Here is a 25,931-nt window from a genome sequence, read left to right as displayed (position 1 = left end):
TGAAGATATCTTTACAATATTGATCCATATTCACGTACAATTCACGTTTGGCTAACCAGTTAAAGAGAAAAGATGAAAAGCTAAAAAAAGGATCGTATGTAATCATCACTTATAAACGGCTAGGCTTTTTATGCTCCTCTTTCAGCTTACGTTGTCAATTATGCAAAACTACAGATGATAATTTCTCGTAAATGCAAAAAAGATAATATTAATCATGGTTAAAGTCATTAAAGTGGTAAATTATGAAAAAATAAGTCTTAATTTTTCAAGGTTAATTACGGTAACTAAAATTAATTTATTTTAATGGTCTCTAGAGGAGTAAACAAGTTCCATTGCCATTGTTATCATTTTACTTTTCCCTGAATATCTCCTTTTTTTTATCAATCTATTTTCATCTTGTCTAGTGTTCAACATTCAATGATCTTAATCATTGATTTGAGTATTTCCAGGAAACATCTTAATGAGTTTTCAGTGCCAGTAAAAAGGAAAGAGAACTTTAAATCGTAACTATGTTCTCCTTTGATAATGATTTGCTTACTAAATGTGTTAAGCTAGTCTCTGCCACATGTTTTATCTACATTGTTCATCATCTGTTGCTCTGGATAAAAAATGTTCGCCAATTACCTTCTGGACCATGGGGAATACCAATTTTTGGATATTTACCCTTTCTCAAGCAACCTGTTTACTTGGCATTTGATGAGCTTGCCAAAACTCATGGATCCGTTTATTGTGTCAAATTAGGTAAACATAATGTTGTTGTCGTCACTGATTGGGATCACATGAAGGAAGGTTTCGCCAACGAGTGTTTACTTGGTCGTCCACATGAAACTTTTTTCCCTGGTTTAACAAATGTCCGATCATTTGTTGAGATGTCTGGACAATCTTGGCGTGAACAGAGGAATACGGCGCTTTCCATTTTTCGCACCGTTGGATTTGGCAAGAGTCTTATGGAGGAGTTGATTAAACAAGAGATTGACCAATTGATGAATTTTATTGAACAAGAATCTGCCGAGCCAATTGATTTGGAGGCAACAATCATGCCAAGTGTTTCAAACAATATTTGTATTTTACTCTTTGGTCACACATTTGACTACAAGGACCCCAACAAGATGAAATTGGATGAAAATTATCACATGATAGTTAAAAATTTTGCATTTGCTGGAGTAACTGCTTTTCTTCCTTGGCTGGCAAATATATTGATCACTTTGGGTATATTTGACACAGCGTATGTTGCTAAAGGTGTTAGATGGACTTACAATTATTTTCAAACAGAGATTGACGCTCATGAGAAAAAATTTGATGAAAATGTTATAGTTGACTATCTGGATGGCTATCTTTTGGAGAGGAAAAAGCGTAAAGACAAAGGTTTGGATCCTGAAAAGGGTAATTTCAGCCTTGAAATATTGAGAAGAAATGTGACTGACTTTTTCGGCGCTGGAACTGAGACTGTTACCAGTACATTGGTTTGGGCAATGCTATATTTAGTGGCCTACCCTGAAATCCAGGAGAAAATACGAAAAGAGATTCAAGAAGTGATTGGTCACGAAAGGAAGCCGTTATATGCAGACCGAAATGAAATGCCTTACACAATGGCCTTTATCTATGAAACTCATCGAGTTTCCTCCGTTATAGCAGCTAACTTACTCCGTCGTGCTACTGTAGACACTAAAATAGGTAACCACAATGTACCTAAAGAAACTGTTGTCATCTTCAATATCTGGTCCATACATTATGATCCCAAGCTTTGGGTTAACCCAACTGAATTTAATCCAGATCGTTTCCTATCCACCGAGTCAGGAGTAACTAAAGCCATCAAGCCTGCATATTTGGTACCCTTTAGTGGCGGTAAGCGAGCCTGTCCAGGTGAAGGACTGGCCAATGTTGAGCTATTTTTATACCTTACATGTATTTTACAACGCTTCAAGATTTCAACCAAGCCAGGCGTCAAGATATCCTTTGATTCCCATTTTGGACTCTCAAGAAGACCGGCAGAAATGCCTTTACTCAAATTTGAAAAGATTCAATCTTAACCCGAAGTAAATTTTACCAAATATCACCTGAACTGGCCATTTCAATCAAATTGTATCGATGCTGATGATATCGATGAAGCCACCAGGATAAAGAAACCGTAATCTACTCTTTTAACTTGAAAACAAGCAAAGATAACTTTTATTTACAATCAACACGGAAAATTGAATTTAAATTTCCTTTTCTATAATTTATACTATCAATTTTATTTACAACTATTTTATTATAATTGAAATCATTGGACGTGTTAAAATAAATTGCTATCTGATTTTTTTGACTAACATCCTTTCCTCTTTTCATCATTGAATGGTTCAAATGAAAGATTCCAGTTCAGTTCCAAGCTTAATGAGAGACGTTCAAATGTAAAATCATTGAAATGCTTAAACACCAACAATAGGTAAAACTGGTCTTAATCACCGTTGATAATGGCTATCAATTCAAAAATCAACCTTGGTTAAGATTCAATCATTTGACAAGATTTTTTTCATATTCGTCTCCATTATTTTGTTTGTTTTACTTTGCAAAGGAAAGACATTTGAATAAAACTTCAAGACATCAACAAAATAATATTTGCATAAATTTGAATTATTATCTAGTAATTCAAGCCCTTCAATCAAACAGCAATTTATTTGAATTATTGCTCTTAAAATGCTAGGCTCTGTCCATTAGTTACAAGTCGTACACTTTGAAATGTACTCAACCATGTAAAGATGAAATCAGTGTTTCTACGAACCAGAAATCGTTTATTAATGCAAGGTTGACTCTTGATAACATTAAACATCACTAGAATTAAGAGAGAAATGCTTTACTCTGATTATTGAGTAAATTTTCCTTTTAAAATAATCTATTTCATTGAATAGGTTTATCAAGTGAACCATTAACTTACTATTAAATTTAATTATCCGGCAAACCCGAGAAACGTTCATCACAATCATGACATTGGATATCAATTCATTTCCTTCAATTCAAGTTTATCACACTTTCAATATCAACTGATTTGAGTTTGAATTTTGTAATAAATCTGTTGTTTAAAATGTTGACTTTCATTTTACAGACTAATTGCATATTTGAAAATCAAATGGTGATCATTTATAAACAATTTATTTACATTGGTAAAGAGTTTTTCCTATCAATAAAATCAAACATCAAATGATCATACTTTTATATTAACCTCCTTTTGTTAACAATGCAAACCTAAACTATCACACCCTCAATCACAATTGAAAACTGTTTCCAACTAAATCAAAACGAATAACTCTGAATTAAATTAGTTGGTAGGTCCAAGATTAATGTGAATTTAAATTTGATCATCTGTTCAATTACTATCGAAGCAAAAAATAGAACTGAGCTTTAACCTTCATTTAAAGTTGTATTACATTTCTGTCTCAAGATTAACATTCATTGTTGAAAAGATGTGTGCAAAAGATTAATACATCTTTTTATCGAGAAAAGCATGAACGATTGAACTTACATTGCTATTGTTAGTTAAATGAGCAAAGGTCTGAAATAGGTGGGTACGGCATGAAGATTGTTTCAGTTAGCATAAAATAACTCATTTTGACAAAATGCATTGATACTAAATTGATCCTGGTTTCTATGACAAGTTTAACCAGGATTTTTTGGGGTACAGTTTCAATTTGATATTGAACTTGAAGATGAAGATGAATTTAAAAAAGAGAGAAGAAATTAAATCGAGAAAAATGTTCAAAAGTCACCTACAATTTATTGATTACTGTAAGTCATCAGGGCGTTATTTTCAATCACAACTGCAGCCATGTTAATTGATAAAGGTGAGACAAGATTGTGAGTTGTCTGGGTTACTGAGGCTGGAAATGCATCAGTCGTTGAACTTGGCCCTTGATATGCAGTTACTGGAGTGGTTATAAAAACGGTAACGAAGACTAATATGAAATAAATCCGTTAGAGATCAATGATGATTATGATTGAACTGAGAGATTTTGTTTTCAATGCATTGTTATTTCCAATGAATTCAGATGCACTGACAATAAAACCCATTCAATTGATGATTAATCTTAGGATTTATAAACTGAAGTTCAGATAGAAACGAGGTTAAATCATCATTTGAGTCAATTTAGATTACAATTTGGATCACTCTGGCTTTTTATTTTGTTTAGTTTAAGATGTCCAAAAATGAATCTGTATCATTACGTAAATTGAAAAATAATACAAATTTGGATAAATTATTAAAGTCCTTTGTTCAGGCTCACAGATTTTTGATAAAACGGTAGCGAAAGAAAAGCATGCAACTAGCCAAGGTTGGTGACAATAAAATGTTTCAGAAGCAAAATAAAGGAAACTTAAATTCTGCTTACCAATGTTGTTGATTATTTGTCTTATTTATAATGAATGATTGCGTTCTGTTTGGGCTTACAAGCAAATTATTAAACATGAGAGCATAAAAATCCAATCATTTAAGAGCTGGGCTTTTTTCCGGTTCCAGTTTTCAGGTTGAGCTGATCTCAAGCTCACAAAATATTCACCATTTTTATTCAAGGAAATAGGAAGGAAATATCTCACCTTAACCTTAACTCTCACTTTTTCCTCTCACTGTTCGACTTATTTGCAACAAGATAATCATTTTCTTAAACTTAACCATATTAGTCAAAGAGCCTTGTTCAACAATAGTCTTGTTTCTTTCTTTATTTTCATGCTTTGTTATACTCATCGTTAACCACCAAAAAAAGTCTTTTTCATCAACAACAGAGATAATTGTCATCAGGCTTGCTAAATTGTGCGATTACAATTGAGTGTTATCTATGTTAGTGATTTACTGAGTTACGGATAGCTCTTGAGTGACCAGCAACATTGGATCTAAATCTTATATTGCAAGAGCAACAAAGAACTGGTGACTAAGCGAACACTCGCTTAACTCTTTGTGCGTCATAAGTTTATTTTTCTCTAGTTGTTTTTATTTTTTGTTTAATATTTTTTAAGTTTTTTGTTTCAACTCAAATTCAATGAGACAAGACAATAGATCTTTGGCTTCTTCTGATAGAGCTTCTAATGGTAGTAGTGGAAATGTTCACGATGGAAAGAATAATGGTTTACATGGGATTGACAATGTTTGCCTTAATATTGACTCATATTTAGATGATTTGGAACATCCAATGAACCCTATCAATCCTATTAAAGGTTCACCATCGTCAATGGTTCGTCCAAGTGCTGCCTCAAATAGTTTACCTTCCACATCAACTGACTACAAGAATTGGTCAATGGTTAGTTAATCATCAATGCGTCGACTTTCCATGGAACATAATGATATTGTTAAAGATAAACCAACCGAACCTTCAGATGCTTTTCTCGCCTTTCCTTTTGAATATTCATCTCACTCTAGCAACTCAATTGTTCGGCTAGTTTGGCGCAATCTTACTTACACTTCACCCAAAGCACCTAAAAAACCGCCACCAAGTTCATCTCCATCTTCAAATGCAATTCGCCGTGTTATTTTGGATAAACAAAATGGTGAAATAACTGGAGGCCAATTAACTGCTATAATTGGTCCATCAGGAGCAGGTAAATCAACTCTTCTTGAAAGTTTAGCAGGTCGAAGGACCAAAGGTTTAAAAGGTTCAATTGTCGTTGCCTATGACCGTGATTATCTTGAAACAAGTGAAGAGAGCAGGTCCATTGGAATATCATTTATTGGTCAAAAAGATCAATTGATTGCTGAACTGACTGTTAGAGAGACATTAATGTTTGCTTCAAGATTAAAAAATTACAAACGAATAAGTAACTCATATTATCACCCTAGACTCGTTAATTCAGTTCTGAAAGCTCTTAACTTGGAAGTTTGTGCAGAGGTTAGAGTTGGACGAGTTTCTGGAGGACAGTTGAAACGGGTAACTTTCGCAATTGAATTGATTTCAGGACCAGATATTTTAATGCTTGATGAGCCCACTTCTGGTCTAGATTCATCTTCAACTTATTCTTGTATCTCTTTGTTGAGACAATTGACCGATCTCCGAAGAAATGGTAACTATTACAAACCACCAGCCATTATTTGCTCAATCCATCAACCCTCAGCAAGAGTTTTGAATATTTTTCATCAAATTTATGTCCTCTCATCCGATGGTCGATGTCTTTATCAGGGATCTCCGACCACACTTCTAAATCATCTTTCTCGTCATGACCTAACTTGTCCAAAATTTCACAATCCAGCCGATTTCATTATTGAAATTGCATCGGGTGATTATGGTCTTGAGCCAATCAATAAATTGGCCTTATATGAATCAACCAAACAGATGACAATAATCAATGATGAGAAGACAATGTATCTTTCGTGTCGTAAATTAATGGTGCCCGGATCAAGAGGTGATCAAGATATGATGAACGATGAAATTGATCCAATGGAAGGTGGATTAGGGATGATAAATGGTGCCACCAATGAGAAAAGGGTCAAAGTAACGCGAGTTGTTGATAAAATGAAGAGCCGAAAGTTTCCCGTTTTCTCACACTTTATGATTCTCTTAACGCGAACATATTTAACTACAATTCGTGATCCAAAATTAACATGGTTTCGAATAGGGCAAGCTATTTTCATAGGACTGTTAATGTCCTACCTTTATGACCATCCAATCGGAGAAGCTGATGGCTGCCTGTCCTTATCACCCAATTCAACGGATATTAATGTAGGAGCTGTGCTAGCTGCGACTCAAGACAATGTTGCTTTTATATTTTTCATTACTCTTTTTACTGTTATGGCCTGCATGATGCCGACTGTGTTGACCTTTCCTGCCGAGGTGGCTGTTCACATTCAAGAGCGAAATAATGGCTGGTATTCATGTTGGACTTACTATTGGACCAAAATAATTGCTGATACACCTTACCAAATTGTAATAACAACCCTTTTCTGTTCAATTGTTTATCCAATGACTGGACAAATTTGGGACCAATGGAGATTCGCTTTGTTCATATTCATCTCTATCCTTGTTTCTAATATCGCTCAAACGGTTGGAATGCTTTTTGGTACCATTTACGTTAGAAGTGTACAAAATGCAGTTTTCATGGCACCTCTTTCAATGGCACCTGTTTTCCTGTTGAGTGGATTTTTTGGGAAAATAGCAAAGGTTCCGCTTGCATTGAAACCAATTGCTACAATATCATATGTTCGTTACGCCTTTGAAGCTTTCCTTATTGTTTTGTATGGTTATGATCGTTGTCCTCCACTTAATGTTACCCTTGCCTCATTAGCGTCAAATCCATCGTCTTCTTCATCACCAACTTACACACTCGCCTATGCTGCTCAAGATCTTCATTTTTCAACTGAATTACCTCCAGTTGATTATGAAGACGAAAATTTATCAACATCTCCTGGAGATTATTCAAGTGAACCTGATGGATCATCAGCTGGACCATCATCTTATTTATATGATAGTTTGCCCAAAATTTGGTCCGGATTTTACAACCCTCTTGATTATTTACGACTTGCTGCTGAACTTCCTTCTTCATCGGAATCACTTTCATCCGAAGAATCAATTTCTTCATCCTTAATTCTCAAACATTTTGACCTTAAAGACGACTATTTGTGGCAAAATATTGCCATCTTAATTGCTAGTTTAACTTTTCTTCGTTTATTAGCTTATTTCATTTTAATGTATAAAACTAATGAAAGAAGATAGATGATTAATGATTAGCTAAAACCTGATAATATCTTGGATGATATATTAAATCAGTGATTTTTCAGCTGATAAATTCTGCATCGATAGTTCAATTGTTAACAAAGACAATCAATGATCATCAATTATTATTTTTATAACTAATTATTGAAATATATCCACAAAAGTGGATGTTTATATTATTATTTTAATGATGCTAATTTCAATTTTCTTGAATTTCTCAAGGATTTCTATCAAACTTTTAAGAATTTTATAAAAAAGCAATGAACAAATTACGATAAATTTAATACACTTTCACACTCAATCTTTTGTTATTCAACACCAAATTGTCATGAAGTAAAGTGTGAAGCATAATTCTGCCTGTTAATTATTGAACCAATTGAAGCACGAAGGTTGTATGCCGTTGTTTCATGTTGTTGTACTTGTACTTGTGATTGTTGTTTCTGATGTTGATGTTGTTATTATTGTTTATTGCTGTAAAACATTGATCAATGTAGATTGTGATCCGTTGACCAACCAGGGTTGACAAACCTGTTAACATGGAAATGAGTAAAAAAAATGTCTCCAAATTTTGAAGAAAAGAGGAAAAAGTGTAAAGACAAGATAATAAAAGGAATCAAATAGAGAAGAGGAAACTCAAAGTGAATTGCTTTTTTACGTCTTCCAAGGCTGATTCGATTCGTCTTCGATTCACTGATTTTCATATTGCAATTAACTGACCTTGCTTATTAACCTGGGTTTACGGTAGCAATGGTATCCTGATTATTAAGCCTTACCGGCTTATATTCGTCCTTCTCCTGGTGAAATTTACTCTCTTAGACAAAGTCCAATAAAAAGAATGGATTTCAATTCATTTTGTCGTGAGTAGTTTAATGTACTTTTACCTCGAAAAAAGTAATGTAAGATCCAAAGGAAACTGAGCCAATTATCAGCTAATTAAAATTATAAAACAATTTAAATGTTGAACATATTCTAGACATATTCATACTCAATAATTAAGTTGTCTAATGTTGAACATGAAGCACATGGATCCGGACAGAATGGTAGTCATTATAATAAAGGTTACATAAGCTGACTGAATGAACAAAATTGCTTACATTAAATGACAAACTTAATTTAATTGTCACTTGTTTTCGGCTTTATTTACTGTTATTCACTGTGTAAGGAGGAAAATACTTGTTGTTTGACTCTCTTGAAATAGCTAATTGTGCTATTCTCACAGTAAAAGCACTAGGTTTAATATGGAATAAGTCACCAAGACTGACTGTCAACAAGTTGTTAATCAAGTTGTAGTGCAATGTTTTTAAGCTTAGAGGTAAGGTTTATAAAAATCATCTGATTTTTACTATCGTCAGTTTTGTGGTGCTCTTCGCCAAGTAATCATCTCAAGTTTCAATTGTTCAATAGTTTAGTTTCATCAGAATATTATTCTTTCTGGCTTTGCAATGGTTTTGGCATGGGATTATGTCAACGATGGCTCTGACCCATTATCTCCTCATAAACCTGAACCAATGAGGTATGTTGATGATAATGAACTGCGAGAGAGAACTGGAGTTGTTACCCGTAAGGTGAGAATTATTTTCCCTTTTAACTGCATGCTCATCGTTAATTGACTTTGCGTTTTTATTTTCCTTTTCAACAGCTGAACGCAGACAATTATGAAGAAGAATTGAATAAAATTTGCCAGAAGCGTGGTTACTCTGGCTCAGATGTTCTTGCAATGAATCCCGATTCTGAACAAGATTACAATGAAAAGTGTGAAAAATATTTCACCGAACATCTGCATCCTGATGAAGAAATCCGTTTGTGGATCGATGGAAAGGGTTATTTCGACGTTAGAGATGCATCAGACAATTGGATTCGTATGCAAGTTGAGAAAGGTGATTTACTGATTCTTCCACCAGGAATTTATCATAGATTCTCGCCAAAAGCTTTCGTGAGTAATATCATAAATATCACAAGCATTTTGAAACCTCAAGAATACGTTTTGAGTAATAAATCACGTTATGCCTGTTCATCTGTGATCTGTTTTTAATAAACTTTGCTTATCCGTTCTTTTTAGGGTCAAACTGCATTCAAAAGGATCTTCACCGCGGAACCAGTTTGGGTGGGATTCCCTAGACCAGCTGACAGCCATCCTGCTCGATTGGAATGGCTCAACATGGCTTCTCAAAAATTTCAAGGAATCCAAGTAGTTTAAAACTGAATTATGACTCCTACCAACAAGAAAAACAAAGCGTTTCAAGATCGACTTCTGAATTTCTTTTGATAACTCTGTTAACTTTTGTTATTAATATTTTTTTATTCTGTATTTGACAATAATCCAAGCAATTCCTTTGTTAGCTCCTTCGTAACTTGACTCAATAACTTGTTCACTACAGTTTTATCTAAATATTCTTAATCTTAATTGGATAGGAACTACTGAATTAAAGTGACCTTGATTACATTAATTGATTATGTATGTAGCTATTAAATTTATACATTAATAACTGGATGGTTAATCTACAATCATCTCATTTGAGTTCTGTACTGGTGTGCTAACGAATAAATCAATTAGCACTATCTTAAAAGATGAATCACATGATAATTGAAAGAGAATCAATCAACTATTTTTTTATTCAACATTCCCTTTTGATTTTGTTTACAGTGTCATAATAGAAAGCCAGTTTTTACGTGAGAACTGTTTTTACATAATTTTTAACAAATTTTCTTACTAAACATGGTTCAAGCTTGGTATTATAATGACGATGGGACTGACCAACGGTTGCCTCATCAACATAATCCAGTGAAATCAATTGACTTGGAAAAATTGAAGGAAAAAACTGGCGTTCTGTATTGGAAGGTAAGACTTGATTTTTTTCTAATTTATAATCTGATTATTTTACCCTAACTCTTCATTTGATTGCACAAAATAACCAAATTATCTTTTATTTCATTCGTAGATTGATGCTGATAATTATGAAAGTGAGGGTAAATTGCAGAAAATTCGAGAGGAGAGAGGTTACACTTACACCGATCTGATTGAGTGCTGTCCAGAGAAATTGGAAAATTATGAAGACAAATTGAAAAATTTCTTTCTTGAGCACCTTCATGCTGATGAAGAGATACGATTTGTGCTGGAAGGAAGTGGCTATTTCGATTGTCGAGACATTGATGACCAATGGATCCGTATTCAAGTCAGTAAAGGAGATCTAATTACTCTACCCGCTGGCATCTATCATCGATTCACTTTAGATGAACAGGTAAGCTCATTTACGAAAACAGTTCATTGAAACAATTCAAATTCACATCAAATGGCTCAGATCCAATAATGGTTTACCCAAAAGACAATTAATGAATCAGCACTGATTTGGTTATTTCAATGAACAGTTGATGCTTAAGATGATAATTGAGATAGTTATTGTCAACTGCATACAGCAACCACTCGTATGTAGAGCTTAGGTTTACTAATGATTTGATCAAATCTCTTTGCAATTCAATCTATTTGTTGTCAACAATTTATTCATCTATTAAAATTGTTAATATTTTCCTTTTGATTCTACCCACAGAATTACATTAAAGCAATGCGACTTTTTGTTGGTGAACCTGTTTGGACTCCAATAAACAGACCAGCTGATGATCATCCTGCACGCAAAAGTTACATTGAAATGGCGAATACTAGTTTCCAACAAGGAATCAAACAATCAGCCTAATCTATCCCTTATTATCAACCATCTTTACAATCAACTTGGATTTTTCTTGTAAAAATAATGCCAACCTATTTTTATTACAACTTAAATCAAGCAAAATCAAGTGCTTAGACTCTAGAAGCTTTTGATTTCAAAAGTAATTGTCATAAATGGTATCTAATTCATCTGGATCATCCAATAAACCATTGAGAAGATATTCACTTTCTATCCGTTTTATTCATTTGTTGATAACGATAGTGTCCGTATGAAGCAGTGTTTTTGCGTGAATCGCTAACTTTCTATTTTTACTTTTAATTTTAAATTGACTCATCTTATTGTGAATAACTTGCTTAATCTAATTGAACGCTCCAATTATTTTTGGGACTAATCTTTTCTTAATGAATACACTTCACCATAGCTCCCAATAAATTATTTTATTCAGTGAATATTAGCCTGACCGCAAGAACCATGACTTATTTTTCAACAGATGAACGTACCACAATAATCAAGCTTTATTATAAACATCCAGAAGACTTCGGCAAAATAAGTGATCTTTGGAGTAAAGAGCACCGGGTTAAACCGAAACCATCTAAAGAGATAATTGAAAGGTAAATATCAGAAATGTTTAATCAAATTGTGTTTCAATGCCTACCTTTCTACATTTCCCCAAACCTACATTTCAGTGGGATTCATTATTAATGGTTCAGTATTAAATCTGATGAAATTATCGTCTGATATTATCTCTCACTTTTATTTTGTATTATCTTACTAATTGGTTACTAATCACATGATTTATATTTTCTATTTTATCCTTGTAATCCTTTCAGCTTTGTGAAATGTTTTGAACGCACTGGATCAGTTAAACATGAAATTGGAGTTATGCTTGATCCCATGACTGGTGCACTAGAACCATACAAAAACCCCGATTTATGTCCATACCTGATTCAAACAATGAGACACTTGAATAAACCTATTCCAGAGCATAGACTGAGTATGGCTAATTATCTGTTGGAAAGTAATAAATCAGCTACACTCAAGCTTGATCATGTTTGGTTCACTGGAAAGGTTCAATTTTGTCTTTCTGGATACACCTATCGTGATACTTATCGTTTTTGGGGAACTTCAAGTCCCGAAAAAGTTATAATTAACCCTTTGGATGATTCTGTTATTTCTGTCTACGCCGCTATATGTGGAAAGACCTTGCTTGGTCCTTACTTTATTCCCAATAACATTGACGCCCTCGAATACAGCAATTTCCTTGAAAATGAAATCTTGATCGACATACATGAATTGGAAATGGATACATACGAATATGCTTTCATGCTTGACGTTCCAGATGATTTAAAAGGGCAAGAGGTTTATTATACGCTCACAAGCCGCTTTGGTGATCGGATTTTGGCTGACAAATGTCAACAAATAACTGATTATGGAAATGATTGGCCTAACTTCTCGCCAGATCTAAACCCAGTTGACTTTTTTCTATGGGGCTATATTAAGGATAAAATAGACGAAGCTCGACCTGAAAACATAGATGCATTGAAGAGTGTTATTGTGGAAAAATTTGAGGAAATTCGTTCAAAGCCAGATATTCTGTCAAAAAACCTGGAAATATTACTGAAGAGACTTGATTTTATTAAAAAGTCTGGAGGCTGGCATTTCGAGAAAATGTTTTGCTGATTGCTTATTTTTGAAGCTGATGATTGATTCATTTAGTTGTGAAGATATTAATGATTGCAAAGGCAACAAACATCATCGCTAAATTTAATGACTAGTCAAAATACCGCAATCGTACCTCGAAGCCGTTTCTTGTAAGCAGTTTTTAATGATGGAAGGCTATTGAAAAGTCAAATTTCAATAATAATTCAGAAATGATTATTTCCAGATATCTTCCATAATCTATTGAAATAGACATTGAACCATTGATAATTCTAGCTTATTCAACAGGTTGTTTTTTCCTCAATTGATGGGATTGATCATGATGGTGGTATTTATCAGAATCCCCTATGTAACTGTATTTAATTGAACAAACACGGTTACTACGGTACACAATAAAAAGTATCATGTTGCAAATTACGTATAAATCAATCAAAAGTAAAAACTCGTTCAACAAACAACACAAGAATCACTGAGTGAGTCCAACAAGTAACAAAGCAAAAAACATCAACACAATTAGAGTGAAGCAAAAAACTTAAAAAGTGAGGTAAAGAAAGGTAAAGAAAAGTAAAGGAGAGAATACGAATAACAAGAAAATGAAGTAAACAATAAAAGTTGATAAGCTAATGAAGCTCCAAAATAAAAATCACAAACACTAAAAAAATTGGATTACCATGAAAACTCGTATCATCTAGACCTTTTTCATGATCAAATCAATTTTGTGTGTGCGTGTGTTTTGACCTCATTCATAGTGTTTACCCTTGAACAGTTGAGAGAGTGTTACAATTATTAAAAGTAGAACCAGTTAAAATAGCAATATCGAGTCCGTGTTTGAGGTCACAGGTAGACATACACACACAAAAAAGTATCAAATGAAAATGAATGAAAAATAGTGAACAAAGTGAATGAGCTGAAAGGAGAGAAAAGACCAAACAAAGGAATAAAGGAGACGAGAAATAAGATGATGATGATAAAGATGACGAAGATGATGATGAAGAAGAAGAAAATAAGAAAAAGAAAGAGAAGAAGAAGAAGATGCAGATGATATTTGTTGTGAAGAAAAGTCGAAAGAAATGTTGTCAAACTTTAAAGTGAGACTTTCCTGTTTAAAGGTTGGCCCTCTCTTCCTGCTCAATCTCTTCTACTCTGGCTTACGCTCATTTTTCGCCATCTGTCTACCGATGTCTATTGAATCATCTGGTTGCACTCACGTCTGCAGAGAGTCACAAAGTTGATATTAATTTTGTCCCAAGAAACAATTTACTTTTCCAAAGAAAAACCTGATTTCAGTTGCTTTGCCAATTACAGTGTCTTTGTCTTTGCTTGAATGTTGTTAAAAATATCGTTTAACAAGACAAAGGTTGAATGAAGAGTTGAAAAGCTTTAGGTAAGTTAATTGAATGGTAATTGTTAACTCGGAAATACATGGTTTAGATCTAACATGAGATTTAAAAAAATTTACTACTCAAATGAACTCTAATCTTACCTTAACCTTCATCTAATAAGGTCAATTGGACTCTTTTTTTGTACAAAATTAGTATTTATTATCATCAATCAATTATCTAATTGTGAGCAGTTGAATTTAAGGTTTAAGCGAGGCAAAGCACGTACAATTATTAGCTATAACTAGCTATAACTAAAGGGTTCAATAGGAACTGAAGATCACATGGTAATTGATTGTTTATTACGCCCTAAGTATTGCATTTTATGTCACTTTTTTCTGCTTTTCCTTGACTACTTGAGTTAATTCACCACTTATTAATTGATCAAAATCACAAGGTTGGGTTGATTTTTTTTCAATTACAACTTGCAAGTGATTAGGTCGGGTTGTGATGAAATAAATAAATAATTGATTTGAAACAGTTTGATATAATAAAACCAATTTCATTTCTTAATATATATAATAATATATATATACACTTATGTATAGAGTATTCTGTTGATTTGACACCATTGATAATGGCATTATTTGCTCTAATAATGATAATAAGAATAATAATGATGATAATAGTTTTGTCCCAAGAAACAAATAAACATTTCTCCGTAATTATATATATTTTTTTCATTACTCGTTGTTGATGTTGCTGTACAATTACAAATGACAAGACGTATGTTGATGGTGTTGATGGTGATGACAAAAAAAATAATTAAAAACACTCTCTAACATGGCAAAAGTGAGGTGAAAGGTGGAGGAATCGGAAAAAGTTGTTGATCAAAAGGAGTACACAATTGAAAATAGATGGGAAATACAAATACAAGGTAATAAAAGTATGGATAATTCATTGATCATTAAATTTTTGAGTAATCATATTTATCATCAGCATCATCAACATCATATTTAAGAGGGTAGAAGAGTGTAATTCAATGAAATGGAATAGAATCACAGTTTTATCAATAATTTATCACTAGAAAAAGGTAGGTCAAGAAGAGAAATTTAAATATTTGTTGCCCTTTTCCATCAATCAGGTAATTTGGATTTTTAAATAATTTTCAAGAGCATTGGATGTTGAGTTGAGATTTACATTTGACGGTCATTTTGATGATCTAATGTAGCCAATGATTAGTGGAGTTAATCCGAAGCTTTGATCATTCCTTTTAATTTGTCCTTCTTGATTTGTTTCTTTTTTTGTTTGCTCAAAAATAATTCGCTTTTTGACTTAATTTTTGCAATTCCTTTTTAATCAGGTTTGACTTGATTCCCAATTCATCTTTGTTTCTATCTACAATGTTGAATCTTGATGTTTTCCGTCTCCAGGATGACCAGGACTTGACTTGTTTCTTTTTTTTGGGTTGTCGTTCAGGGTAAATTTTGGTTAACATTTGAGCTGAAAATGAGTTATAAAAGAGAGATAGATGTGAACAAGAATAATGAATACATATATATACATGATAATGGTGACCTTCAATTGATTGATTACGGTAAGTAAAGTCAAAAGGGCGTTAATTTCAATTGCGACGCAATGTTTAGCTGTATTAACTGGTGTTATTAATTCAATTTTGGTATTTTATCGCCTTTTATTTGGTGACTTAATTTGTCTCATTTGAAATAAAAGATGATGTAAGTTTGATTTCCATCAATTGCAAAAATTTAATATCATTTCACTTCGACTCGTATTGTGTTTGCTTCAATGAGTTTCATCTTTAGGTGAATTGAATATTTTGTTATCTTCATATGAACAGTAAATGTATGCATATAAATTTCAAATATATATTTATAAATTGGACTTCGTTCAAAGTAAAATATAGAACAGGCTTATCATGGATAATTTTTGATTTCTTCTTTGTCTGAACTTGTTTTTGCCGATCGGTGAAATAATGATTTGTTGTTTGTTTTTTTGAGTAATCAGCATCAGAAAATAATGATTAGAATAATTCGAGTAAACAAAAATAAAATTTCAATATTATCTAAACATAATGAGTTGTTGTCGCTGTTAACGCAGTCGATGTTGAATTTTGAATTTGAGTTGACGTTAATGGTTGGTTTGTTGATGAAGATGACGACGATGATAATGTTGATGAGACAAGACTATGAGGTGTCATAGTTAATGTTGTTGACAATGAACTAGTCATTGAATCTGTATTTGAATTTGACCCTTGATTTGTTGTATTTGTAACTGCTGCAGTTGATAAAGATGAAGAGGAAGTTGATTGAGAAGAAGATGGTTGAATAGGTAAAGATGGAAGTGATGCTTTATTATTTGGAAGAGCAGAATCTAATGAAGATGTTGATACTGATACTTTGTTAACTTGGTGCTTATTTGAAGAGAGTCCTGATTTCGGTGAGGAATATGAAGAAGATGGCGATGAAGAATTGGATGAAGTTGCTGTTAAATCCATAAGAGAAGAATGATTTGAATTGGGAAGATTTCCTGTAGATGATGTTGATGTTGTTGGTGGTGTTGCTATTGTTGTAGCCGATGAAGACGAATGTGAAATGGAAGAAGATGTTTTCAGTGTATTACTATTTCCGGTGGTAGATATAACTGTTAATCTTTTGGCTGATGATGATGAAGAATTATTTGAAGGTGAAGCTGAAGCTGAACAACCATTTGAATTACCCATAGTTGACTGAATTCGGATTATTTCCATTTGATGCATTTCAGCAATGCTTTCTTTAAGGTCTTCAAAAAATTTAAATCTATCTGTATCATTACGTGCATTAAATAAAATCAATGTTTTATCTTTATCCACTCTTGAGGAAATTTTAATTCCATAAGGATAATAGAGAGTAGAGAACAGGGAAACATTGACTGATGTTAATAAAATACTTCGACGATAACTGTACAATTGTGAAGCCACTGAACCACCATTGCCCAATTGATTTGAAGCCATTGAAGATGATGTTACAGAGGTTCGAGATGCAGCACCTTTCTTATATACTTTGGTTACTAAAAGTAGATCATTGAAAAGGAAAACTTCCCTTTGATGTTGACCTTGGCGTTCCTTTTTGTTTAGGTCAACAATCTCATGAAGACGACAAAAACAAATTAACCTTCTGTAAGTATTTGCACTTAAATTTGGAACTGTTATATTTCTAGATGAAGCTACCAGAGAAGCTTGAACTTTGAGCACTTGTAAACAATGATCATGGCCTGTTTTCATTTCTGCTTGTTTTATCCTTTCATAAATTCCAATGAGAAAGTCTTCAGTTAAATTTGACTTTACAACACCTCGAAGATTCTTAATCCATTGATCAACTGTCATTCGACGTTTATTATTTGGTACATGAAGATCAGTATTTAACATGATGATTGCAAATGATAAGATAAATACGTCATCCTTATTAGTTATAATAGGAGTTTCCTCTGAATCACCTTTTCGATCTAGTTCAAGACCTTCATTGCATTCACAGTAACGTTCAGCAAAAGTTTCAACCAATCTTTCAATTTTTTGAGCTTCACCTAAATAGGATTAAACAATGAAAAAAATGAAGCCAAGAAGGAAGAAAAAGAGAGATAATATATATTAGTTATTATTCAAATTATAATTGTGCAAAAAAAGCAGTATTTAATTTCAGGAGGAATTAAATTGAAATAAAGAAGGACATTGTAAAATGAGAAATATTAAGCTTGGATAAAATGTCAAAATGAACAATTGAGTAGCTAAATATAAAATTCAAACGGAAATCAAAATTATATAATTTGTATTCATTTTCATATATTTACAGAGTTTTAAGGCTTCTTTTCCTGCTCTAGTCTTTTGTCAATATGATTATAGCCAATAAAAATAATAAAGGAACATCAACGGAACTGACATCATGATGAGTTGACGACAAAAACAAATTTACAGGTAACTTCGTCAAATGACTAAATGCTATTCTCCATTCAACTTTAGCTTGCTGTGTTTAGGGGGAAATGATTTCACTTGTTTTTTTCCTCCAACAACAATCAAACCTTAAAAACTACGCCTAAGTCAATGTAAGTAATTGATGGATTAAACTGACGATTTAATCTTTTCAATTTGAATTGAAAATTACAGGTGAATGAAGGTAAAATGGTCTGAGTATAGTCTTGAAGATAATCATTTGAAGAAATTATTGTAAGTTTTGTTCAGCCTCACAGATTTTGATAAAAAAGGTAGGGAAAGAAAAGCACGCGACTATAATAATGAACAATAACAACAATTTATGAAGCTTTAGATGTATATTTATCTATTAGTAGGCAAGAATGCATGGTTACATCCTGCTTTTTGAGGAAGGTCTTGTATATATTGTCATCATAATCAACATCATCATTGGTGGGATTGTTGTTTGTTGGAAAGAAACAAATGAAAAAAAACAATTTCTTTCAGCAAATTGAAAGTTCTCAATCCTTTCAAGCCTTTTACTTGAGGTTATAAAGGGATGACGAAGATGACAAAAGAATGATATGGGTGTTAGATAAAAGATTCAATTTAATGACAATTCATGACAAATCAACTTACCGGGAAAACGAAAGAACGTTTGAAATTTTCGCAGTCCAACATCTAATAACATTCCTGTGAAATCCATTTCACGCACAAAAAATTTCAATACTAATTGGTTAAAAGGTGACTGTAAATCTCCTAAATATTCACCAATCATTTGTTTAGATAATCCTTTTTTAGTCAACAAAAATAGAGCCACTCTTAAAGCTTTACGTCCGCTTTCAAGATTACCAGAATAATGAACTAATTTACTTTCATCAACTATATCATCAATGAATCCTTTATCAAATAGATACTGTATTCCTCTTTCAGGAGGATTTTTGTTAAACAAATTTAGGCCAACACGATATTCACGAGCTCTTATAACATCATAATGTGGAGTTCGGTGGGGAAATGAAGTAGCTGAAACAGAGGTTTTCATAGATCCACCATGATGGACATGAGTTACTATTTGATTTTGTTGTAATTGTTGTTGTTGGTGGTGTTGGTGTTGGAGTTGATGTTGTTGAAGAAATTGTTGTTGCTGTTGTGGATGATGATGATGATGGAGTTGAGATGCTGAGTTCGAAGAAGGTATTGATGACTGTTCTTGCGGTTGTTGTTGTTGTTGCTGATTAGAATTGGCAGAGACTTTCTTGGTCACCACGCGGCCTCCACTAATGACAACTGGAGATGATTGAAGAGAAGGCATTGTTGGTGAGCGAGGTATTATTGAATTATTATTAATATTATTATTGATACTATTATTAAAATTTGAGAGACCGTTTGGGTGGTAATTAGGATGATTATGGTGACTGAATGTACCTTTAGAAGCCGATGATGATGAACTGGTTCGAGTTAATTTGGGTTCACTAAATTGAGAAGATTGAAGTTGTTGATGTAAAGGTTCAAATGATTGCCTAGCATCAAAAAAATCACTGACAAGTAGACCATTTGAAGCACTTTTTCCACCGGTCACGTTGAGACGGTGTTCGATTACCGACGACCGTTTACGTTGAGGTTGACGTTGTTGTTGTTGCTTTCGTTGAAGTTGTTTCTTATGTTCTTTTTCCTGATTGTTGACACGTAAAGCATTCAAAGCCAAATTATTAAACCTTTTATTCAACTGATAATTACGGTAAGCTTTTTGTATAACTGAAGCTGCTTTAAGAGATTCTTTACCATATTTACGTAACAGAATCTCTAAACGTAAATCCATAATTTCTTGCGATAGTTCATAATTCTCTTGTTTCCTTTCACCTCCATTTGATGTTGAACCATGGATGGTACTGGTTGTTCCAACAGGAAGTTCCTTCCTCAATTGATGGGATTGATCATGATGGTGGTATTTATCAGAATCCCCTATGTAACTGTATTTAATTGAACAAACACGGTTACTACGGTACACAATAAAAAGTATCATGTTGCAAATTACGTATAAATCAATCAAAAGTAAAAACTCGTTCAACAAACAACACAAGAATCACTGAGTGAGTCCAACAAGTAACAAAGCAAAAAACATCAACACAATTAGAGTGAAGCAAAAAAACTGAAAAAGTGAGGTAAAGAAAAGTAAAGGAGAGAATGTGAATAACAAGAAAATGAAGGTAAACAATAAAAGTTGATAAGCTAATGAAGCTCCAAAATAAAAATCACAAACACTAAAAAAATTGGATTACCATGAAAACTCGTATCATCTAGACCTTTTTCATGATCAAATCAATTTTGTGTGTGCGTGTGTTTTGACCTCATTCATAGTGTTTACCCTTGAACAGTTGAGAGAGTGTTACAATTATTAAAAGTAGAACCAGTTAAAATAGCAATATCGAGTCCGTGTTTGAGGTCACAGGTAGACATACACACACAAAAAAGTATCAAATGAAAATGAATGAAAAATAGTGAACAAAGTGAATGAGCTGAAAGGAGAGAAAAGACCAAACAAAGGAATAAAGGAGACGAGAAATAAGATGATGATAAAGATGATGAAGACGACGACGAAGAAGAAGAAGAAAATAAGAAAAATAAGAAAAAGCAAGAGAAGAAGAAGAAGATGCAGATGATATTTGTTGTGAAGAAAAGTCGAAAGAAATGTTGTCAAACTTTAAAGTGAGACTTTCCTGTTTAAAGGTTGGCCCTCTCTTCCTGCTCAATCTCTTCTACTCTGGCTTACGCTCATTTCTTGCCATCTGTCTACCGATGTCAATTAAGTCATCCGGTGAGTATAAAGTAAAAGGAGAGAGAGGAAGAAGATAGTCGAGAAGAAGAGAGTAGGAGAGAGTAGGAGAGACACAAGGGAATCTTAATAGTAGTTGTGTCCCGCAAAGACAATTAAAAATTTCTATGTACTTGATACTATTTTCTGACGTTGCTGTACAATCATAAAAGATTGTTAGTGTTGATGATGAAAGTCACAATGATAGAGACGATGTAACAAGGTAAGGTTAATTTATAAGGAGTTAAGGGCTGGTGTAAAGACTAAACCGGATAAAGAGAGTAACAGAAAAGTGAAGCTTGAAAGAAATGGAATTGAAATGTGGGAAATTTTAATCTATGAACATTAGATATTAAACTAGATTTTAGAAAGAAGATTCTCAGTTGATTCAATTGTTGAGTGTAGACAATGGTGAGAAAGTTGATTGCATGCTTACTAATTTTCTTACTTTTCAATTTGTTCTTCATCATTTGCTTTTCAGTTTGGTTTTGATTCGCTTTTGACTAAATTTTTGAATTCTCTTTAATCAGGTTTGACTTGATGTTCAATTTATCTTTGTTTTCATCTACATCTTTAATGTTATTACTTGATGTCTCCAGCTTAATCAGGACTTGACTCGTTTATTTTTAAATGGATCTCGGTTGACATTTAAGCGAGAGAAAGGCGTTATTTTCAATTGTAACAGATTGTTCAGCTATATTGAATGATGGTATTAATTCAAATTTGTGTCTTTCTCTCGTTTTATAGGTGAGATAATTTGTTTCATTTTGAATGAGTAATGACGATAATTTGATTTTAACCAAAAAAAATTAAAATTGAGTGGGTTCTCAAACAAATACCTCCTTTGGTTTCCTCAATTATTGTCACTTTGATGTCTTTTTTGGTATATTAATTGGTTCATCTCTATATGCGCCCAATTATTTGCGCAAAATTATGTCGAATATTAGGTTTAACGTTGCCGATAATAATTTGAATTTGGTGTTGATGTTATTATGGTTGTTTGTTTTTTGAGTAATCAGCATCAGAAATAATGATTAGAATAATTCGAGTAAACAAAAATAAAATTTCAATATTATCTAAACATAATGAGTTGTTGTCGCTGTTAACGCAGTCGATGTTGAATTTTGAATTTGAGTTGACGTTAATGGTTGGTTTGTTGATGAAGATGACGACGATGATGATGTTGATGATGACGATGATAATGATGCTGATGAGACAAGACTATGTGGTGTCATAGTTAATGTTGTTGACAATGAACTAGTCATTGAATCTGTATTTGAATTTGACCCTTGATTTGTTGTATTTGTTGCTGCTGCAGTTGATAAAGATGAAGAGGAAGTTGATTGAGAAGAAGATGGTTGAATAGGTAAAGATGGAAGTGATGCTTTATTATTTGGAAGAGCAGAATCTAATGAAGATGTTGATACTGATACTTTGTTAACTTGGTGTTTATTTGAAGAAAGTCCTGATTTTGGTGAGGAATATGAAGAAGATGGCGATGACGAATTGGATGAAGTTGCTGTTAAATCCATTAGAGAAGAATGATTTAAATTGGGAAGATTTCCTGTAGATGTTGTTGTTGGTGTTGCTATTGTTGTCGCCGATGAAGACGAATGTGAAATGGAAGAAGACGTTTTCAATGTATTACTATTTCCAGTGGTAGGTATTGATGAACTGGAAACAGTACCTACAGAATTAACTGTTAATCTTTTGGCTGATGATGAAGAATTATTTGAAGGTGAAGCTGAAGCTGAACAACCATTTGAATTACCCATAGTTGACTGAATTCGGATTATTTCCATTTGATGCATTTCAGCAATGCTTTCTTTAAGGTCTTCAAAAAATTTAAATCTATCTGTATCATTACGTGCATTAAATAAAATCAATGTTTTGTCTTTATCAACTCTTGAGGAAATTTTAATTCCATAAGGATAATAGAGTGTAGAGAACAGGGAAACATTTACTGATGTTAATAAAATACTTCGACGATAACTGTACAATTGTGAAGCCACTGAACCACCATTACCCAATTGATTTGAGGCCATTGAAGATGATGTTACAGAGGTTCGTGATGCAGCACCTTTCTTATATACTTTGGTTACTAAAAGTAGATCATTGAAAAGGAAAACTTCCCTTTGATGTTGACCTTGGCGTTCCTTTTTGTTTAGGTCAACAATCTCATGAAGACGACAAAAACAAATTAACCTTCTGTAAGTATTTGCACTTAAATTTGGAACTGTTATATTTCTAGATGAAGCTACCAGAGAAGCTTGAACTTTGAGCACTTGTAAACAATGATCATGGCCTGTTTTCATTTCTGCTTGTTTTATCCTTTCATAAATTCCAATGAGAAAATCTTCAGTTAAATTTGACTTTACAACACCTCGAAGATTCTTAATCCATTGATCAACTGTCATACGACGTTTATTATTTGGTACATGAAGATCAGTATTTAACATGATGATTGCAAATGATAAGATAAATACGTCATCCTTATTAGTTATAATAGGAGTTTCCTCTGAATCACCTTTTCGATCTAGTTCAAGACCTTCATTGCATTCACAGTAACGTTCAGCAAAAGTTTCAACCAATCTTTCAATTTTTTGAGCTTCACCTAAATAGGATTAAACAATGAAAAAAAATGAAGCCAAGAAGGAAGAAAAAAAGAGATAATATATATTAGTTATTATTCAAATTATAATTGTGCAAAAAAAGCAGTATTTAATTTCAGCAGGAATTTATTGCTGTTATTGTTGTTTGTTGGAAAGAACAAATGGGAAAAACAATTGCTAACTTGAAATGAAATTACTTCAAGCCTCTCAAGTTTTGCTTGAGTTATAAAGGGATGACGAAGATGACAAAAGAATGATATGGGTGTTAGATAAAAGATTCAATTTAATGACAATTCATGACAAATCAACTTACCGGGAAAACGAAAGAACGTTTGAAATTTTCGCAGTCCAACATCTAATAACATTCCTGTGAAATCCATTTCACGCACAAAAAATTTCAATACTAATTGGTTAAATGGTGACTGTAAATCTCCTAAATATTCACCAATCATTTGTTTAGATAATCCTTTTTTAGTCAACAAAAATAGAGCCACTCTTAAAGCTTTACGTCCGCTTTCAAGATTACCAGAATAATGAACTAATTTACTTTCATCAACTATATCATCAATGAATCCTTTATCAAATAGATACTGTATTCCTCTTTCAGGAGGATTTTTGTTAAACAAATTTAGGCCAACACGATATTCACGAGCTCTTATAACATCATAATGTGGAGTTCGGTGGGGAAATGAAGTAGCTGAAACAGAGGTTTTCATAGATCCACCATGATGGGTATGAGTTACTATTTGATTTTGTTGTAATTGTTGTTGTTGGTGGTGTTGGTGTTGGTGTTGGAGTTGATGTTGTTGAAGAAATTGTTGTTGCTGTTGTTGTTGTTGCGGATGATGATGATGATGGAGTTGAGATGCTGAGTTCGAAGAAGGTATTGATGACTGTTCTTGCGTTTGTTGCTGTTGTTGTTGTTGATTAGAATTGGCAGAGACTTTCTTGGTCACCACGCGGCCTCCACTAATGACAACTGGAGATGATTGGAGAGAAGGCATTGTTGGTGAGCGAGGTATTATTGAATTATTATTAATATTATTATTGATACTATTATTAAAATTTGAGAGACCGTTTGGGTGGTAATTAGGATGATTATGGTGACTGAATGTACCTTTAGAAGCCGATGATGATGAACTGGTTCGAGTTAATTTGGGTTCACTAAATTGAGAAGATTGAAGTTGTTGATGTAAAGGTTCAAATGATTGACTAGCATCAACAAAATCACTGACAAGTAGACCATCAACGCTTGAAGCACTACCTCCACCGGTCACAGTTAGACGATGTTGGGTTGCCGTTTGTTGTTGAATTTGATGGGCCTGTTGCAGTTGCTGTTGTCTTTTGAGATCTTTTGCTTGGTTGTTGACGCGTAAAGCATTCAAAGCAAGATTCTTAAACCTTTTATTCAACTGATAATTACGGTAAGCTTTTTGTATAACTGAAGCTGCTTTAACCGACTCCTTACCATATTTACGTACAATAATTTCTAAGCGTTTATCCATAATCTCTTGCGATAGTTCATAATTCTCTTGTTTCCTTTCACCTCCATTTGATGTTGAACCATGGATGGTTGTAGCTGCTGTTGCTCCAACAGGAAGTTGCTTCCTCAATTGATGAGATTGATCATTATTGTGGTATTTATCAGAATTTCCTATGTGACTGTTAAAAGTACAAATACGGTTACCACTGTTCACAATTTTACCATATTGCAAATTAAAAATTGCTTGAAAAAACAAACTTACCTTGATTCTTGATTTTTGAGGGATAACATCTGAAGATTAAACATAATCCGTTCATTTTCATGTAACAGTGTATCTCTCTCCACTCGAAGGAGAGAAATTTGGTTTTCAAGCTCTTCAATTCGAAGAAACTGTTTCTTAATAAATTGTTGATAACTTGCTTTACAATCACAGTCTTTACACTCTTTTTTACGACGAACAGACATCGCAAATTAAAATAAAATTCAATCTAATAATCTCTCACACCTATCACAATGTATACTGTTAAACGAAATGATGAAAAATCTGCTCCCAAGCAGCTGGATATACAGTCTGTTTAACTGAATCTGGTTACCTAACCAAAAGAGCAGTTGAGTTTATAGGTGGCACTGCCAAAAGATCGCATTCAAAACAAGCGGTACATTTAAACAATCTCTAAATATTGATTGTTACTTCATATTTAATTATAAATCCGTTATTTAAAACTACATTTATTACATTTAGTACAGTAACTACAA

At 33.1% G+C, this 25,931-nt stretch overlaps 7 protein-coding genes and 1 long non-coding RNA gene across 12 annotated transcripts; 5 read left to right on the top strand and 3 right to left on the bottom strand.

Moving 5' to 3' along the window:
* The first annotated feature begins 145 nt into the window (after positions 1 to 145).
* On the top strand, positions 146 to 2,309 carry LOC107364290 (cytochrome P450 2J4). Its single transcript, XM_015931627.3, has one exon. The coding sequence runs from the start codon at positions 510 to 512 to the stop codon at positions 2,028 to 2,030; it is 1,521 nt and encodes a 506-aa protein (XP_015787113.2). The 5' UTR covers positions 146 to 509; the 3' UTR covers positions 2,031 to 2,309.
* A 2,337-nt stretch (positions 2,310 to 4,646) lies between these two features.
* Positions 4,647 to 7,945, top strand: LOC107364302 (ATP-binding cassette sub-family G member 1-like). The gene has a single exon (XM_015931639.3). It carries the CDS (start codon positions 5,280 to 5,282, stop codon positions 7,665 to 7,667), a length of 2,388 nt encoding a protein of 795 aa, XP_015787125.2. The 5' UTR covers positions 4,647 to 5,279; the 3' UTR covers positions 7,668 to 7,945.
* Positions 7,946 to 8,055: 110 nt separating this feature from the next.
* Positions 8,056 to 8,690, bottom strand: LOC149093415 (uncharacterized). 2 transcript variants are annotated; one of them, XR_016200298.1, is made up of 3 exons: positions 8,549 to 8,690; positions 8,385 to 8,478; positions 8,056 to 8,195 (listed from the first exon to the last, which is right to left on the bottom strand). It is a non-coding gene; the product is annotated as an uncharacterized LOC149093415 (long non-coding RNA). The 2 variants fall into 2 exon arrangements; XR_016200299.1 differs by having other exon boundaries at positions 8,543 to 8,670.
* A 336-nt stretch (positions 8,691 to 9,026) lies between these two features.
* LOC107364243 (acireductone dioxygenase) lies at positions 9,027 to 10,114 on the top strand. Its single transcript, XM_015931575.3, has 3 exons — positions 9,027 to 9,232; positions 9,307 to 9,600; positions 9,727 to 10,114. The coding sequence occupies exons 1-3, from the start codon at positions 9,110 to 9,112 to the stop codon at positions 9,862 to 9,864; spliced, it is 555 nt and encodes a 184-aa protein (XP_015787061.2). The 5' UTR covers positions 9,027 to 9,109; the 3' UTR covers positions 9,865 to 10,114.
* A 193-nt stretch (positions 10,115 to 10,307) lies between these two features.
* Positions 10,308 to 11,549, top strand: LOC107364242 (acireductone dioxygenase). Its single transcript, XM_015931574.3, has 3 exons — positions 10,308 to 10,506; positions 10,607 to 10,906; positions 11,213 to 11,549. Exons 1-3 carry the CDS (start codon positions 10,384 to 10,386, stop codon positions 11,354 to 11,356), a joined length of 567 nt encoding a protein of 188 aa, XP_015787060.1. The 5' UTR covers positions 10,308 to 10,383; the 3' UTR covers positions 11,357 to 11,549.
* A 29-nt stretch (positions 11,550 to 11,578) lies between these two features.
* Positions 11,579 to 13,402, top strand: LOC149093414 (uncharacterized). The gene is made up of 2 exons (XM_089269919.1): positions 11,579 to 11,940; positions 12,160 to 13,402. Exons 1-2 carry the CDS (start codon positions 11,801 to 11,803, stop codon positions 13,007 to 13,009), a joined length of 990 nt encoding a protein of 329 aa, XP_089126045.1. The 5' UTR covers positions 11,579 to 11,800; the 3' UTR covers positions 13,010 to 13,402.
* Positions 13,403 to 14,848: 1,446 nt separating this feature from the next.
* Positions 14,849 to 21,676, bottom strand: LOC107364462 (uncharacterized). 3 transcript variants are annotated; one of them, XM_089269918.1, is made up of 4 exons: positions 21,517 to 21,664; positions 19,694 to 20,238; positions 18,908 to 19,555; positions 14,849 to 17,886 (listed from the first exon to the last, which is right to left on the bottom strand). In XM_089269918.1, the coding sequence occupies exons 2-4, from the start codon at positions 20,085 to 20,087 to the stop codon at positions 16,391 to 16,393; spliced, it is 2,538 nt and encodes an 845-aa protein (XP_089126044.1). In that variant the 5' UTR covers positions 20,088 to 20,238; positions 21,517 to 21,664; the 3' UTR covers positions 14,849 to 16,390. The 3 variants fall into 3 exon arrangements, with proteins under 3 accessions (XP_089126044.1, XP_089126043.1, XP_089126042.1); XM_089269917.1 differs by having other exon boundaries at positions 18,908 to 20,265; positions 21,529 to 21,676; XM_089269916.1 differs by having other exon boundaries at positions 18,908 to 20,238.
* A 453-nt stretch (positions 21,677 to 22,129) lies between these two features.
* LOC107363827 (uncharacterized) lies at positions 22,130 to 25,761 on the bottom strand. Of its 2 annotated transcripts, XM_015931093.3 has the most exons (4): positions 25,438 to 25,761; positions 24,810 to 25,354; positions 24,006 to 24,671; positions 22,130 to 23,694 (listed from the first exon to the last, which is right to left on the bottom strand). In XM_015931093.3, exons 1-4 carry the CDS (start codon positions 25,638 to 25,640, stop codon positions 22,157 to 22,159), a joined length of 2,952 nt encoding a protein of 983 aa, XP_015786579.2. In that variant the 5' UTR covers positions 25,641 to 25,761; the 3' UTR covers positions 22,130 to 22,156. The 2 variants fall into 2 exon arrangements, with proteins under 2 accessions (XP_015786579.2, XP_089126041.1); XM_089269915.1 differs by having other exon boundaries at positions 24,006 to 25,354.
* Between the last annotated feature and the right edge of the window lie 170 nt (positions 25,762 to 25,931).

This window comes from Tetranychus urticae, chromosome 3 (genome assembly GCF_039701765.1).
Source record: "Tetranychus urticae isolate SD_2017Ah chromosome 3, NJAU_TeUrti_SD_1.0, whole genome shotgun sequence".
Taxonomy (NCBI): Eukaryota; Metazoa; Arthropoda; class Arachnida; order Trombidiformes; family Tetranychidae; genus Tetranychus; species Tetranychus urticae.
Note: the sequence above shows the minus strand (reverse complement) of the source record. Positions and strands in the feature narration are given on the sequence as shown.

Bases quoted from the DNA above. Each gene is read 5' to 3' on its own strand.
- LOC107364462 (XM_089269917.1), bottom strand. From the start codon at position 20,087: ATGGATTTACGTTTAGAGATTCTGTTACGTAAATATGGTAAAGAATCT. The intron at 17,887-18,907 runs GTAAGTTGATTT...AATCCTATTTAG, and splicing joins AACGTTCTTTCGTTTTCCCG to GTGAAGCTCAAAAAATTGAA.
- LOC107364302 (XM_015931639.3), top strand. From the start codon at position 5,280: ATGCGTCGACTTTCCATGGAACATAATGATATTGTTAAAGATAAACCA.
- LOC107364243 (XM_015931575.3), top strand. From the start codon at position 9,110: ATGGTTTTGGCATGGGATTATGTCAACGATGGCTCTGACCCATTATCT. The intron at 9,233-9,306 runs GTGAGAATTATT...CCTTTTCAACAG, and splicing joins CTGGAGTTGTTACCCGTAAG to CTGAACGCAGACAATTATGA. The intron at 9,601-9,726 runs GTGAGTAATATC...CGTTCTTTTTAG, and splicing joins GATTCTCGCCAAAAGCTTTC to GGTCAAACTGCATTCAAAAG.
- LOC107363827 (XM_089269915.1), bottom strand. From the start codon at position 25,640: ATGTCTGTTCGTCGTAAAAAAGAGTGTAAAGACTGTGATTGTAAAGCA. The intron at 25,355-25,437 runs GTAAGTTTGTTT...TACTTTTAACAG, and splicing joins CTCAAAAATCAAGAATCAAG to TCACATAGGAAATTCTGATA. The intron at 23,695-24,005 runs GTAAGTTGATTT...AATCCTATTTAG, and splicing joins AACGTTCTTTCGTTTTCCCG to GTGAAGCTCAAAAAATTGAA.
- LOC107364242 (XM_015931574.3), top strand. From the start codon at position 10,384: ATGGTTCAAGCTTGGTATTATAATGACGATGGGACTGACCAACGGTTG. The intron at 10,507-10,606 runs GTAAGACTTGAT...TTTCATTCGTAG, and splicing joins CTGGCGTTCTGTATTGGAAG to ATTGATGCTGATAATTATGA. The intron at 10,907-11,212 runs GTAAGCTCATTT...TTCTACCCACAG, and splicing joins GATTCACTTTAGATGAACAG to AATTACATTAAAGCAATGCG.
- LOC107364290 (XM_015931627.3), top strand. From the start codon at position 510: ATGTTCTCCTTTGATAATGATTTGCTTACTAAATGTGTTAAGCTAGTC.
- LOC149093414 (XM_089269919.1), top strand. From the start codon at position 11,801: ATGACTTATTTTTCAACAGATGAACGTACCACAATAATCAAGCTTTAT. The intron at 11,941-12,159 runs GTAAATATCAGA...TAATCCTTTCAG, and splicing joins TCTAAAGAGATAATTGAAAG to CTTTGTGAAATGTTTTGAAC.